This window comes from Lacerta agilis, chromosome 17 (genome assembly GCF_009819535.1).
Source record: "Lacerta agilis isolate rLacAgi1 chromosome 17, rLacAgi1.pri, whole genome shotgun sequence".
Classification (NCBI taxonomy): domain Eukaryota; kingdom Metazoa; phylum Chordata; class Lepidosauria; order Squamata; family Lacertidae; genus Lacerta; species Lacerta agilis.
The window spans coordinates 38,351,315-38,364,718 of NC_046328.1; the positions used below are offsets into that span (position 1 = coordinate 38,351,315).

General features: G+C 44.3%; 1 protein-coding gene across 1 annotated transcript; it reads right to left on the minus strand.

The window, feature by feature from the left end:
- Positions 1-1,508: 1,508 nt before the first annotated feature.
- Positions 1,509-5,401, minus strand: LOC117061881 (feather keratin-like). The gene is made up of 2 exons (XM_033174870.1): positions 5,352-5,401; positions 1,509-2,235 (listed from the first exon to the last, which is right to left on the minus strand). The coding sequence occupies exon 2, from the start codon at positions 2,212-2,214 to the stop codon at positions 1,765-1,767; it is 450 nt and encodes a 149-aa protein (XP_033030761.1). The 5' UTR covers positions 2,215-2,235; positions 5,352-5,401; the 3' UTR covers positions 1,509-1,764.
- Between the last annotated feature and the right edge of the window lie 8,003 nt (positions 5,402-13,404).

Below are 13,404 nucleotides of genomic sequence, written 5' to 3' on the forward strand. Positions count from 1 at the left end.
GATCCCCTTATGGGACAGCTGCATATTCCTGCTTTGCAGGGGGCTGGGCTAGATGATCCTCAGGGACCCTTCCATGAATCCGCACGGCCTCCAGTGGATGCAGATCATAGTGATCATGCCTATTAGCCATCTAACCTTCTCTTAAAGCCAGCCAGGTTCGTGGCCATCAATGCTATTCATGGGGTTGAATTTCCTAGTTTAACTCTCATCATAATTCCTTCTGCTTGCAGTCTCCAGTGGGTGAGTGCCACGCCTCATACAAAGAAGCTAGCACCACCCACATGCAAGAACAAGGGAAGCGGAACGAGGCTCGTGGGTAGGGATGGTCTGTACTGCCTTTTCTTGTCCTGTTGCAGTTTTACTGGCACTCCAATTATTGGTCCAGGTTTTCCTGCGGAGTTTATGAAAGAATGTACAGTATAGACATTCCACACTTTAAAAGCATGCCTGGGGTACCCACCTTTTACACAACAAAAACATCTCCAAATCTTTTCACCGTACTTCATATGGTAAAACACCTACTTTCTTTCCATATTTCCTGAAAAATATATGCAATTTGTGAGCACTTTCTGTGTTGCAGAATCCAAAGGATGTGCACACAGACTAGGAGTGGCATTCTGATCTGCAAGCATCTTTGGAAGCATCAGATTGGGTGGGTCAATAGTACATGTGGTCCTGTACCATCTACTTGGCCACCGCTCTTCATGTGAGCCTTGCAATTTGGGACAGATCTACTTGACAGGGCACTGCTGGGAGTTTGAGTAACAGAGGCATCAGATCATTCTTCCTGGTGGATGAGGAGGCCCACTGCATGTGTCGACCATTTGCCAGGATTTCTGAACTCCACCATGGGTTGCTCCAGCCCAAGGAAGCTCTAGGGCTCTAGAACATTTCCACATGAACGTTGGCAGAATTGGGTAGTTGGGCACTCCTTTGTGGCAACGGGACACTTCTATTTTGAAATCCCACACTGTGGAACAGACACCTGACTTTCTTAGTTTCTCTCCTACTCTTCCCTCTACTCCTTGTTGTTTTTGGTGGAGCGGAGGGAACCAATGTTTTTTTTAAAAAAAGAAAAGAAAAAAGATACAGGAGTGATTATTATGATGCTGCAAAAGCTTTAATAGTAAATGGGGAAACCAAAAGGATACATGTTCCAACAGTAATTTATACAACAAGAACAGTGATCAAGCAGACGGAGAAATAAAATGATGTGCTGTGCTTTGATCCTCTGGCTCCAGCGAGTGCAAGAAAGTTGTACAAACATATTCTAGCGCAGGGGTGGCAGACACCCGTTCAAGGACTAGCTATAACACCTTTCCCCAGGATTCTACCAATTTCAGTGGTGACAGCAAACACAAACATGGTTTAAAGGAGACTGAACGCTGGAGCAAGGTCCCTCTGTGTGCCCCGTGTGTGTGTGTCCTGTGTATATTTGTATGCTATGTGTGTCCATGAATGTGTCTGTGTGTGAGCAGACATTGCTGGCATGCTGCCCTCCCACCCTAAGGTGGGGTTGGACAAGGGTGAATGCAGCCCCCACACTGAAAGAAGAAGCAAGGTTAGCCACCCCTGTGTTACAGGAGGAAACAGCAGAGAGCAAGAGACAGATACCTGGGCTTGGTTCTCACAGGTGAAGAACACCTTGAACTTCAGCCAGAATTACAGGTATGCACAACACCTGAAACGCTATCGATTCAGGCATGGATTCTTCTTTGTCTTGACAGTTCCTGGTTGTTCAGACCATCATGGCTGAGCTTGGGTTTAGCAGGGGTACTTGCAGATGCTTTGCCTTCGTTTTGGTGCACAGATGCCCCCAATTCCACCTCCAAGGCGTCCATAGCCCCCTCCGTAACCTATTCCGTAACCTCCGTAACCTCCATAACCTCCATAACCTCCAGAAGCACATGGTGAGTAGCCTCCGACTGCCACGGGCTCACAGCTGGCAGACAGGATGGGTCCAGGGATGGTCAACACGACCTGAGGTGGCTGGATCACCACTTCAGATGGTGGGATTTGGTTGACGCATGAGGGGTGGACTCCAGACAGCACCCCAAGACTGCTGGCTGAGACTCCGCCACCCCCTCCAAGGCTTCCGTAGCCGATGCCCCCGAAGCCAGAGCCGACACCACACCGTCCAAGACCAATGACAGGTTTTGAGGCGCAAGATGGGATGGCGCAGGATGGGCCACAAGATGGGATGTAGCAAGACATGTTTTGGCACGGGAGGTGAATCTGAAAGGACACATTGAGAAAGGCCCATATTAAGCAGATGCCCATTTGGGGAACCAAGACATAATTTAGAGTGAGTCTATATGTGGCAAACATGGATATTTACTCATTTTATTATAAAAATGGGTTACTCACCTTCCTGCCACCCAAGGTGGTATACTATGAAGATGGATTGTTTGGTTCCGGGATTCTTGAACTGACAAATCTCTTATCAGTGATTTGGGTTGAAAGAAAAGCTGTTTTGAGGTGGGGGCTCATTTATAAGAACATAAGAAGTGTCTTCTGGATTAGGCCAATGGCCCATCTAGTCCAACCTCCTGCCCTCACTTTTTCCACTCAAATGCTTCTGTAGGAAACCAGCAAGAAGGAGCTCTCTCCCCTCCTGGGGTTTCCAGCAGCTGGCATTCGGAAGGTTTTCTGCCTCCAACATGGGAGGCAGATCACAGCTATCATGGCATGTATTCATCAAAAAGTCCTAAAAGATGATTTATCTAATCCCATTTTAAGGCTATCTAGGTTAGTGGTCATCACTGCCTCTTGTGGGAGTGAGTTCCATAGTTTAACTATGAGCTCCTTGAATAAGTACTTTCTTGTACTGAATTGAAATTGTAATCCTTACATTTTTTTACAGGAGGCTACCATAGAAGCTGGAACGCAGGTGGTGCTGTGGTTTAAACCACAGAGCCTGGGCTTGCCGATCAGAAGGTCGGTGGTTCAAATCCCCATGACGGGGTGAGCTCCTGTTGCCTGGTCCTTGTTCCTGCCAACCTAGCAGTTTGAAAGCACATCAAAGTGCAAGTAGATAAATAGGTACCGCTCTGGCAGGAAGGTAAATGGTGTTTCCATGCGCTGCTCTGGTTCGCCAGAAGCGGCTTTGTCATGCTGGCCACATGACCCGGAAGCTGTACTCCGGCTCCCTCGGCCAGTAAAGCGAGATGAGCGCCACAACCCCAGAGCTGTCCACAACTGGACCTAATGGTCAGGGGTCCCTTTACCTTTGCCTTTACGTTTACCATAGAAGCTAAAGCCTCCAAGACCTCAAATCTAACTTGAAATACTCACAAGTAACTATGGGAAGGGGATGGTTAAATGTGCACGCAACAAGAAGAATAAGAAGTTCTGATAAACCTGTCACCCTCGAAGCTGCAGTGTTGCTGACAGCTAACTTGTTTTCTCTCTCTAGGAAATGCCGCTGGCTAATTCCTTATCTAGTAATATGCTCATGGAATGCAGAGTACAAGCTATACTTGTCTGAAATCTCCCTGGGGCAGAGTGCTGTGGGGGTGTTCTTGGGCGGTTTATATCTCTCCTTAGCAATATTGCTTTGAAATAAAGTGGTATTGGCAGATTTTTATCCCTAAACTGAGGCCGGCGTCTTGTTTTCTTCAACAGCTATTTTCTGCATGCACGCACCTTCCTTCTTTTCCCAAGGACAGCATTAATCATCCCTTGTTCCTCATCAAATAATTGAACTGAGGACTCCATCCTCACCAGGGCATTTGGTTTTGTCCAACACCAACCCTGTTTCCGCTTGAAATTGGTTTTATTTTTGCCTCTGTCACCAAATTTGGTGTTCATAGGTGATTTCTCTGGGGGAGAGGAGAAAAAATGCTTGAGGCTGATGATGGATCAAGTCACCCCTGATTGTTTGGTATCTGAAGAAGTGTGCATGCACACAAAAGCTCATACCAAGAACAAACTTAGTTGGTCTCTAAGGTGCTACTGGAAGGAATTTTTTATTTTATTTTGTTTTGACTATGGCAGACCAACACAACTACCTACCTGTAACTGATTGTTTTGTGTATGTGTGGCAATTGTTTTTAACCCCCTAAACAAAGCCCCCAATATAAACTGAAATCCAACTAAATTCTACTCAGAGCAGAGCCATTGAAATCACTACATCTAAGTTAGTCGTGTTGATTAATTTCTTTTCTTCAGCTCTACATACTCCTAATATGTCCATTAATTTCAGTTGGACTACTCTGAGTGGAATTAACGTTGGCAACAACCCAGTAGACCTAACATACAATGAAATAGACAAGGATGGGGTGTGTGCCAGGGGGCAAATGCATGCATTGAAATAAACCACAACGACAACATCACCTTCCACATATATGTCACAGGGCAATGCTCGCAACATAATAAATAAGCTTAAAAACGGTTTAAAACAGCACAGAAAATAACAACAAATATATAACAAAAGCAGTAAATTTGGGTAAAGAATAAAATGAGAATTCCCTGGATGCTTAGTTCCAGATTTGGGGACAGGTACTATTTGGTGAGAGAGCCCCAGCAGAGATTTAAAATCAGAAAACATGCAGCAAAGTAAAGCTTGGAAATAAAGGATGTTAGACCTTTAAAATACCCCCCACCCTTCTAAGTTCTTTCCAAAAATTTATCACTCCCCTCAATATAGAAAGAGACCACATGTTTTGTGAGTTTTAAAATGATTTACTTACAAACTAGAGTTTCTAAACAAAATAGAAAATTCTTTCCAGTAGCACCTTAGAGACCAACTGAGTTTGTTCTTGGTATGAGCTTTCGTGTGCATGAAAGCTCATACCAAGAACAAAATCAGTTGGTCTCTAAGGTGCTACTGGAAAGAATTTTCTATTTTGTTTCGACTATGGCAGACCAACACGGCTACCCATCTGTAACTAGAGTTTCTAAATTATTTGTATAGAAACAGAAAGATGACTTGCTAAAAGCACACCATCTGAGCTGTGTGCCCAGAACACAGAGACTTTCCTCCCAAGGTGATGGTGTGTGACCTAGCTAAGCCTGGCAGGACAGCTTACTCTATGGTCTTAACCCCTTCATGCATTAATTAGAGTTGAGCATGTTGATTATATGAGGCTGGATTTGCTCCACAAAAAGACCCTTGCCTGAAATCCTGGATAGCCACTGACAGTGCAGATGATATCAAAATAGATTTTTCTCACTCAGTATAAGGCAGCTTCCTATGCTCCTAACATTCGAAGAGCCATAGATTTCCCCAGCCCTTGGTGAAATGCTTTGACCTTCAGAGAACAGAACTCAGTTCATAGAACAAAGAACTTCAGGCTTCTGGAATGTATCACAGCCATTGATAGAAATAATGTGAATGGTGTGGGACTTACCTGAATCTTGGGAGTGCTGAAATGAAGAGAAGCGGTGGAGAGCTCAGGGATGTTGTTGAACATGTCATGAGGAATGGTGCCTTTTATATCCTTCCAGAGGAATTCTAATGGGTGTGATACATGATCTGTGCCTGAGGATTTAATTATTTCACAACTAGTCGTTTCCTTGAAATGTTATCTGCATGTTTAATCTTAAACCCCTATGCATTAAATAATGGTACGTTACAAATTATTATGCGGTGGAGATTGCAGTTTTTGCCACCTTTGCTCATTTTAGTTCCGCCCTAACCTATTTCTTCCCCTCTATTATACCATGCTTATCTCTTTGTTTTTAAATGATCAAGGTTTGGATGTTCCCATAAAAGTGCCGCATCCATCCTGGCCTTTGGCAAAGGTTACAAGTCAAACTGGCTACGCGGCCCACATCTTCTGGGAACCCGAACCATTGTCCACATCCTGAATTTGGAGTGTGCATAATTTTTTGCTTGACAGCACAAATGGGTTTTCTGTTATGTGAAACTCAAGACAAACATCGTTTCTGGGAATTTATAATGGAACTCTGCTGAATCAGACCAAACACCTAGTTTGTCCAACATCCTGTTTCTCACAGTGACCAACCATATGTCCATGGGAAGCCCACAAGCAACAGTGTTCTCTCCTCACTTGTGAACCCCAGAAATTGGTGTTCAGGGGCATACTGCCTCCAACAGTGGAGGTAGAATCCAGGTTGGTGGCCATCGCTGCCTCCCATGGAACCAAATTCCCCATGAGCTGCGTTTCTTGTGTTTTCTCTGTATCTTCCAACATTCATCTTCATTAGATACCCCTGCTGGACTCTATCATTATGACTTCTGATCCCATTTGCATCACAGAATCACAGACTTGTAGAGTTGGAAGGGACCCCAAGGGTCATCTAGTCCAACCCCCTGCAATGCAGGAAGCTCACCTAAAGCATTCGTGGCAGATGACCATCCAACCTTTGCTTAAAAACCTCCAAGGAAGGAGAGTCCTGAGGGAGACCATTGAATGACAGCTCAAAACTTGGCAGTTGCAGACCCAGCAAGAATCCCCCCTGTGTCAGGGTCTTGGCAAATGAGGAGGACTGGTGGAGATTGCCACCCCCCAAGAGGCTTCCAGGGAGGGGGGAGAGGAAGGGAGCATGGATCCAGGATCGTGGTGGTCTGAGACAGGTCACACCTCAGAAGAAGAAGAAGAAAGGAGCTGGGAAATAATGTATGGTGAAGAACAGGAGCGGGATAGCAGGGGCACTAGCCCTGAACAGAGAGAGGAGTCAGATGTGTTAGAAACAGTACAGCAGCCAAGAGACACACTGCTTCTGGAGACTGTGCTAGACCCCCCCCCTTCCCCTAGAACCAGGCGTTTCCTGCATGTCACAGAGCAGAAAGCCAAGCAAGGACAGAGGGATTCCCTTCGTGGCCACCATAGACAGCAGGAGGGGGGAGGAATGGGCACTCTGAGCAACAGTTCAAGATTGAGGGAACACGTTCCATGGTCTCCATGCATTTCTGTTGATTTAAATAAAAGAACTGAAAGACGTTCTCAGCGTCTCTGATTTCACGAGGCAGTTAGCCTAGTGAGCTGTTGACAGCTTCCTCAGAACAACCTGTGAGTCAAACAGTCCGTCAACCAACCAACCAACCAACCAACCAACCAACCAACCAACCAACCAACCAGTTATTGACCTAGTTAACAGATCTCACAATAAAATGTATACATCCATTAATATACAAGAGAACATGTAAGTTAAATTGAATATCTATACAGGAACATAGGAATCTGTCTGAAACCAAATCAGATCATTGGTCCATCTAGCTCAGTATTCTCTAGCAATGGCTCCCCATCATTTCAGATAGCAGGTATTCCCAGCCCTATCTAGAGATGCTGGGGATTGAACCTGGGACCTTCTGCATACCACTGAGCTATGGCCCTCTCCTGGATCTGCTATGCTTGTGACTAACATTGGATACAATTCTAAGTCTACAGTAGCATTTATAATTTGTAGAATAATTTATAATTTGTAGAATCAGTACGCTGGAGAGGTCCTTGTAGGTCATACAGTTTAAACCTCTCCTGAATGCAGAAAGATCCTTAGCTAGACCTGCACAGCCTCTGCTTGAAGATCTTCAACAAGGGCAAATCCAGCGCTCCTCTAGATAGTCAATCCCATTATCAACCAGCACATATCAAGATAGATAGATAGATAGATAGATAGATAGATAGATAGATAGATGATAGATAGATAGATAGATAGATGATAGATAGATAGATAGATAGATAGATAGATAGATAGATAGATAGATGATAGATAGATAGATAGATAGATAGATAGATAGATAGATAGATAGATAGATAGATAGATATAGGTGATAGATAGATAGATAGATGATAGATAGATAGATAGATAGATAGATAGATAGATAGATAGATAGATAGATAGATACTTTATTGTCATTGTATGTAGTACAACGAAATTGAATGCCATTCCACATTTACAGCCACATATATGCATTTATACATTTACAACCACACATACACATACATACCATCCACCACGACTCCCCAAAGATCATATTGTTTGATTACAGCATTTAAAATAGTTATAGCTCTTGGATAAAAGCTGTTTTTTAGTCTATTTGTTCTTGATTTAATTGTTCTGTATCTCTTGCTCGAAGGAAACCATGCAAACAGACTATATCCAGGATGAGATGAATCCTGTAAAATGTTGTTTGCTTTTTTGAGACAACGGGAGCTATATAGTTCGCCCAAAGATGGGAGGGGATGACCGATATTCTTTTGGGCTGTGGTTATGACCTTCTGGAGCATTTTCCTGTGGGTGACTGTGCAACTGGCAAACCAAGCACAGATACAGTATGTAAGAATGCTCTCTCTGCTGCCTCGATAGAAGGACACCAGCAGTCTCTCACTCAGATTGTTCTTCTTTTAAAGTCTGAGGAAATAAAGTCTCTGCTGGGCCTTCTTTACCAGAGCAAGGGTATTAGTGCTCCAGGTCATACCCTGCTCCATAGTAACACCCAGAAACTTGAATACAGCCACCCTCTCCACCTGGTTCCCACCAATATACAAGGGCTGAATGTCCGCCTTTCCCCCCTCCCTGTAGTCCACTACCAGTTCCTTGGTCTTAGCGATATTAAGGACCAGATTATTTTTTCTGCACCAACCACAGAGCCGCTCCACCTCGTCCCGACAGGCGGACTCATCCCCCTCGGAAATGAGCCCCACCACAGTGGTGTCATCAGCAAACTTGATGATTTTGTTGCTAAGATGGGTAGTTGTACAATCATACGTCTAGCGGGTATAGAGCAGGGGACTCAACACACAACCCTGTGGGGAGCCGGTGTTAAGGCTAAGGGCTGTGGACATATATGACCCTACCCTAACACTCTGAGAACGATCTGACAAAAGGTTCAAAACCCAAAGACAAATGGAGTTAGAAAGTCCAAGCGCCTCTAGTTTGGACATCAATCTACGGGGAGGATGGTGTTAAAAGCAGAGCTGAAATCCACAAACAGCATCCTCACATAGCTCCCCGGTTGCTATACGCAAACTGGTAGCTATCAAACGTCAGTGGAAGACAGGAAATAATATGGCTGCAATACCAGTCTCTCAAAGCACTTCATAATAATTGGAGTAAGTACAACTGGTATGTAGTCATTCAAACTGCTAATTGTGGATTTTTTAGGCAGAGGAACAACAGTTGATGACTTCAGGCAGGGTGGAACAATAGACTGGTGTAAAGACTTATTGAATATCTTAGTAAAGACCCTCGCCAGCTGGACCACACAGCCCCTCAACACCCATCCAGCGATGCCATCAGGTCCAGCAGCCTTCCTCGAATTCACCGCCCTCAGTACCTCCCTCACCTCGCGCTCCTCTACAGTGAGTGAGGGGCCACTGTGGGCTGGTGGCTGTAATTCCGTCGTCTCCGATGGCTCCTTCTCAAAGCGTGCAAAGAAGCTCCTCCGCCAGCGAAGGATCACCACCAACAGCACCAAGGTTCGGTTTATAGTTGGTAATATGCTGAATCCCCTGCCACACCTGCCTCCTGCTGTGACTACTGAAGTTGTCCTCAATCCTCTTCCTATAATCCTATAATGTTCAAACTGAAATCTACCCATTGGTGTCTTAAAACCCATTGCGTTGCACGCAACTCTAGTTGACATGACTAACGTAGGTTCATGCATTTCAATGGTTTTGTACTCAGTAGCGATGTAATTAGAGATCTCATCTCGCTTCGTTCAGTATCTGTGAATTATTGAACTTATCCCACTTCACATTTCTTGAGAAATTATGGTGGTCTTTCATCCCGGTGCACTGAGATAGGATTGCTTTCAGAAGTAATACCCACTTATATAACAATCACTTGCTATGTAATTTAAACATTAAAGTCCTTAAATTCGGTGTATTCAGTGTGGTGTAATGGGTAGAGTGTTAGACTAGGACCTGGGAGACCAGGGATCAATTCCCTACTTGACCATGAAGCTCACTGTGTGTGAATTTGGGGCCAGTCTCTGCCTCTCAGCTCATTGGGGGGGGGGGGAATAAATGAGGAGGAGGAGACCCATGGGTGCCTTGAGCAACTTGGGAGGAAAGGTGGGATATAAATGGAATAGATAAATGAGTTTCACATTTATGAGCAAACACACCAAGTAGTGATCTAAATGAGAAGGAAAGCAAATGTAATGAGGCAGGCAATGGCAGTCTGAACGTTGTTGGAATATATATATTTACATATAAAGGTAAAGGTAAAGGGACCCCTGACCGTTAGGTCCAGTCACGGACAACTCTGGGGTTGCGGCGCTCATCTCGCTTTACTGGCCGAGGGAGCTGGCGTAAAACTTCTGGGTCATGTGGCCAGCATGACTAAGCCACTTCTGGCGAACCAGAGCAGTGCACGGAAATGCCGTTTACCTTCCCGCCGGAGCGGTACCTATTTATCTACCTGCACTTTGATGTGCTTTCGAATTGCTAGGTTGGCAGGAGCAGGGACCGAGTAACAGGAGCTCACCCTGTCATGGGGATTCGAACCGCCGACCTTCTGATCGGCAAGCCCCTGGCTCAGTGGTTTAGACCACAGCGCCACCCACATCCCTATCTATCTATCTATCTATCTATCTATCTATCTATCTATCTTCTATCTAATTTTTATTAAACCTTACAGCAACAAGTACAACCGCTCATAATCATTTCACTTACAAGCTTGCAGAAAACAAAGCATTGTACGAAAGCAAGGAAAGTATCCCTCAGTGTAATATTGTGAACACTCTGCTCTCCTGCTTATGGGGACTAGTCTCAATGCAAGGATTCCATGTCTCGTGCACTGGCCCACTTTCAAGGAGCCTCCAGAAGGCTTCTACACAGCGCAGCTTGAAAGTCCAGGGAAATAGAATGTATGCTGTCCCTTATTTATGAAAGGAAAGAACAACAACAGCAAAATAAATCTCCCTTTTGGACATGGCCCATACGGCCCTCCTCTGCATGACAATCCAGGAGGACTGGCTATTTATTTACTTCTTTATTTTATTACATTCATATCCCACCTTCCTCTCCGGGGAGATCAAGGTGGCCTATATGGTTATCCCCCTCTTCCTTTAATGCCCACAATAGGTTTTAGTTAAGTCCAGTCAAAGGAGACTCTGGGGTTGCAGCGCTCATCTCACTTTCAGGCCGAGGGAGCCGGCGTTTGCCCACAGACAGCTTTCTGGGTCATGTGGCTAGCAGGACTGAGCTGCTTCTGGCGCAACGGGACACCGTGACGGAAACCAGAATGCACGGAAATGTTGTTTATCTTCCCGCCGCAGCGATACCTATTTATCTACTTGCACTGCTGTGCTTCCCTGAGAGACGGATTAAGCTCAGAGGCAGTGACTGGCCCAGTGAGGATTTGAACCCTGATCTACAGATTGCTCACCACTGCTATAGAGTACCAGTAACAGATGTTCTTGTGTAGGGTAGAATTGAATCCAGGTAAACCCTGGGTTTCGAAATGCAGATCCATCCATGATAGCATTAGATAAGGTATTGAATACCTGCCCAAATGATCAAGAGATCCCAACAAGTTTATAGCCCTCAGATTTCAAGGTCGCTACATGCAAAAGAAAAAAATTGAATGTAGACCTCAGTATCAGATTCATCTCTCCTCATTCCTGCTAATTCTGAATCTTTGTGAATATTCATTCCATCTGTACAAAGTCCTAGCATGTGATGCAGTGACTAGAGTGTTGGAACTAGGAGAGACCAAGGTTCGAATCCTCACTCACTGGGTGATCTTCGGCCAGTCATTGCCTCTCAGCCTAACCTACTTCGCAGTGTTGTTGTGGGGATTGAATGAGGAGGGGGAGAGCCATACAGGCCTCCTTGAGCTTCTTGGAGGAAAGGTGGCATAGAAATGCAATAAATAAATGAAGAGAGATCTAAATTAAAATCTTATTTTTGAATGTTTGATAAATGCATTGAATGCAAAACTCTGGTTTGAACACCGGCTTTGCTTCTGGCTCACGATGTATTTGCTGAATAGATAGTTTCACCCATGTGCGCTTCCTGTTTACGACATGATTTAAACTATGGGAAAGGGGACAATAGAACATGAAATTAAAGGAAGTTTAAAATATGTGAACCTGATGAACAACTAATAGCAGAAAATGATTCAATTAGCATGGGGGGTGAATCAAGATACAGATAGCAAAACAAGCCAAAAAGTAATTAAGTCCTTGGGCAGAAATGTTGTCACCTATCATTAACCTGTCACAGAACGGTTATAAAAGCACTCCATCTTTTTCCATTTCTTCAGCAACAGCTCGCCACAAGACACTCGTTCCTTCTCTTCGGTCGACTAGGTAAGTCCATTTATTTTTGCTCCCTCTCATTCTGTCTTTAGCTTGGTGTGTTTGCAATTATAGCAGAAGTCTTCTTCTTCTTCTTCTTCTTCTTCTTCTTCTTCTTCTTCTTCTTCTTCTTCTTCTTCTTCTTCTTCTTCTTCTTCTTCTTGCCAAGTAAGATGGTCTTCCATAAATACTATTTTAACAATGAGTCCGTAAGTGACTGTGGAGGCCAATTCTGGATCCACACATCCTTCCACAGTGGGGACATTGGTTTCTGGGAAACTTTGGCCCTCCAATTGTTGGCCACACTAGCCAGGGTGGATGGGAGCTGGAGCCCAACCACCTCTGGAGGTCCATGGGATTTACACCTCTGTAAGCACATTTAATATGTGGTCCCTGATTGGTTTGGACGTATGTCTAGGACAGGAGTGAAGATCCTGTGGCCCTCCAGTTGTTCCTAGTCATTTGTTCCCATGACTTTTGGCCAGGCTGGCTGAGGTTGATGGGAGTTGGAGCACAGCAACACTTGGATGGCCGCTGGCTGCCCAATCCTGGTGCCTCACTGCCAGCTAAACGGAAACCTTTGTGGGTCTTCCCCCTATGCTGGTAATGCGCTTTCTTTGGGATTCTTTACTTGCCTCCCATATTCCCTGGCATAATTCTTCTTGTGCAGTAAATGTGCGGCAGATACTGGCAGAGAGGGTTGGGTCATATTACTATTTCGTTTATAAAAGATAGAGTGAGAGGGGAAAAAACAATGAAGGGAGAAAGTAATTGAGAATGAAAAGATAAAATTCTGTTTACATCACCACACAGTTGTGTATATTCTTGTTATCCTAATATGCATATAATTGTCAATAACTTAATATAATCTAAACAAAATAAAATAAAAAATTCCTTCCAGTAGCACCTTAGAGACCAACTAAGTTTGTTCTTGGTATGAGCTTTCGTGTGCATGCACACTACCTACCTGTAACTAATATATTCTGTGTAAGCTCATTCCAAATATCATGGTATTTATCCAAAGAAAGTCTGAGTCTATAAGCTGTCCATTTATATGTTGCCAATATTGCCATGTTCTCAAGCCATTGATTAAGGAGAATCGTGTCTCTATTCTTCCAATTCATCAGTATCAGTCTCTCGTCCACCATTAGGTCACGTAGAATCCATTTTTGCTGTCCTGTTGTCAATTT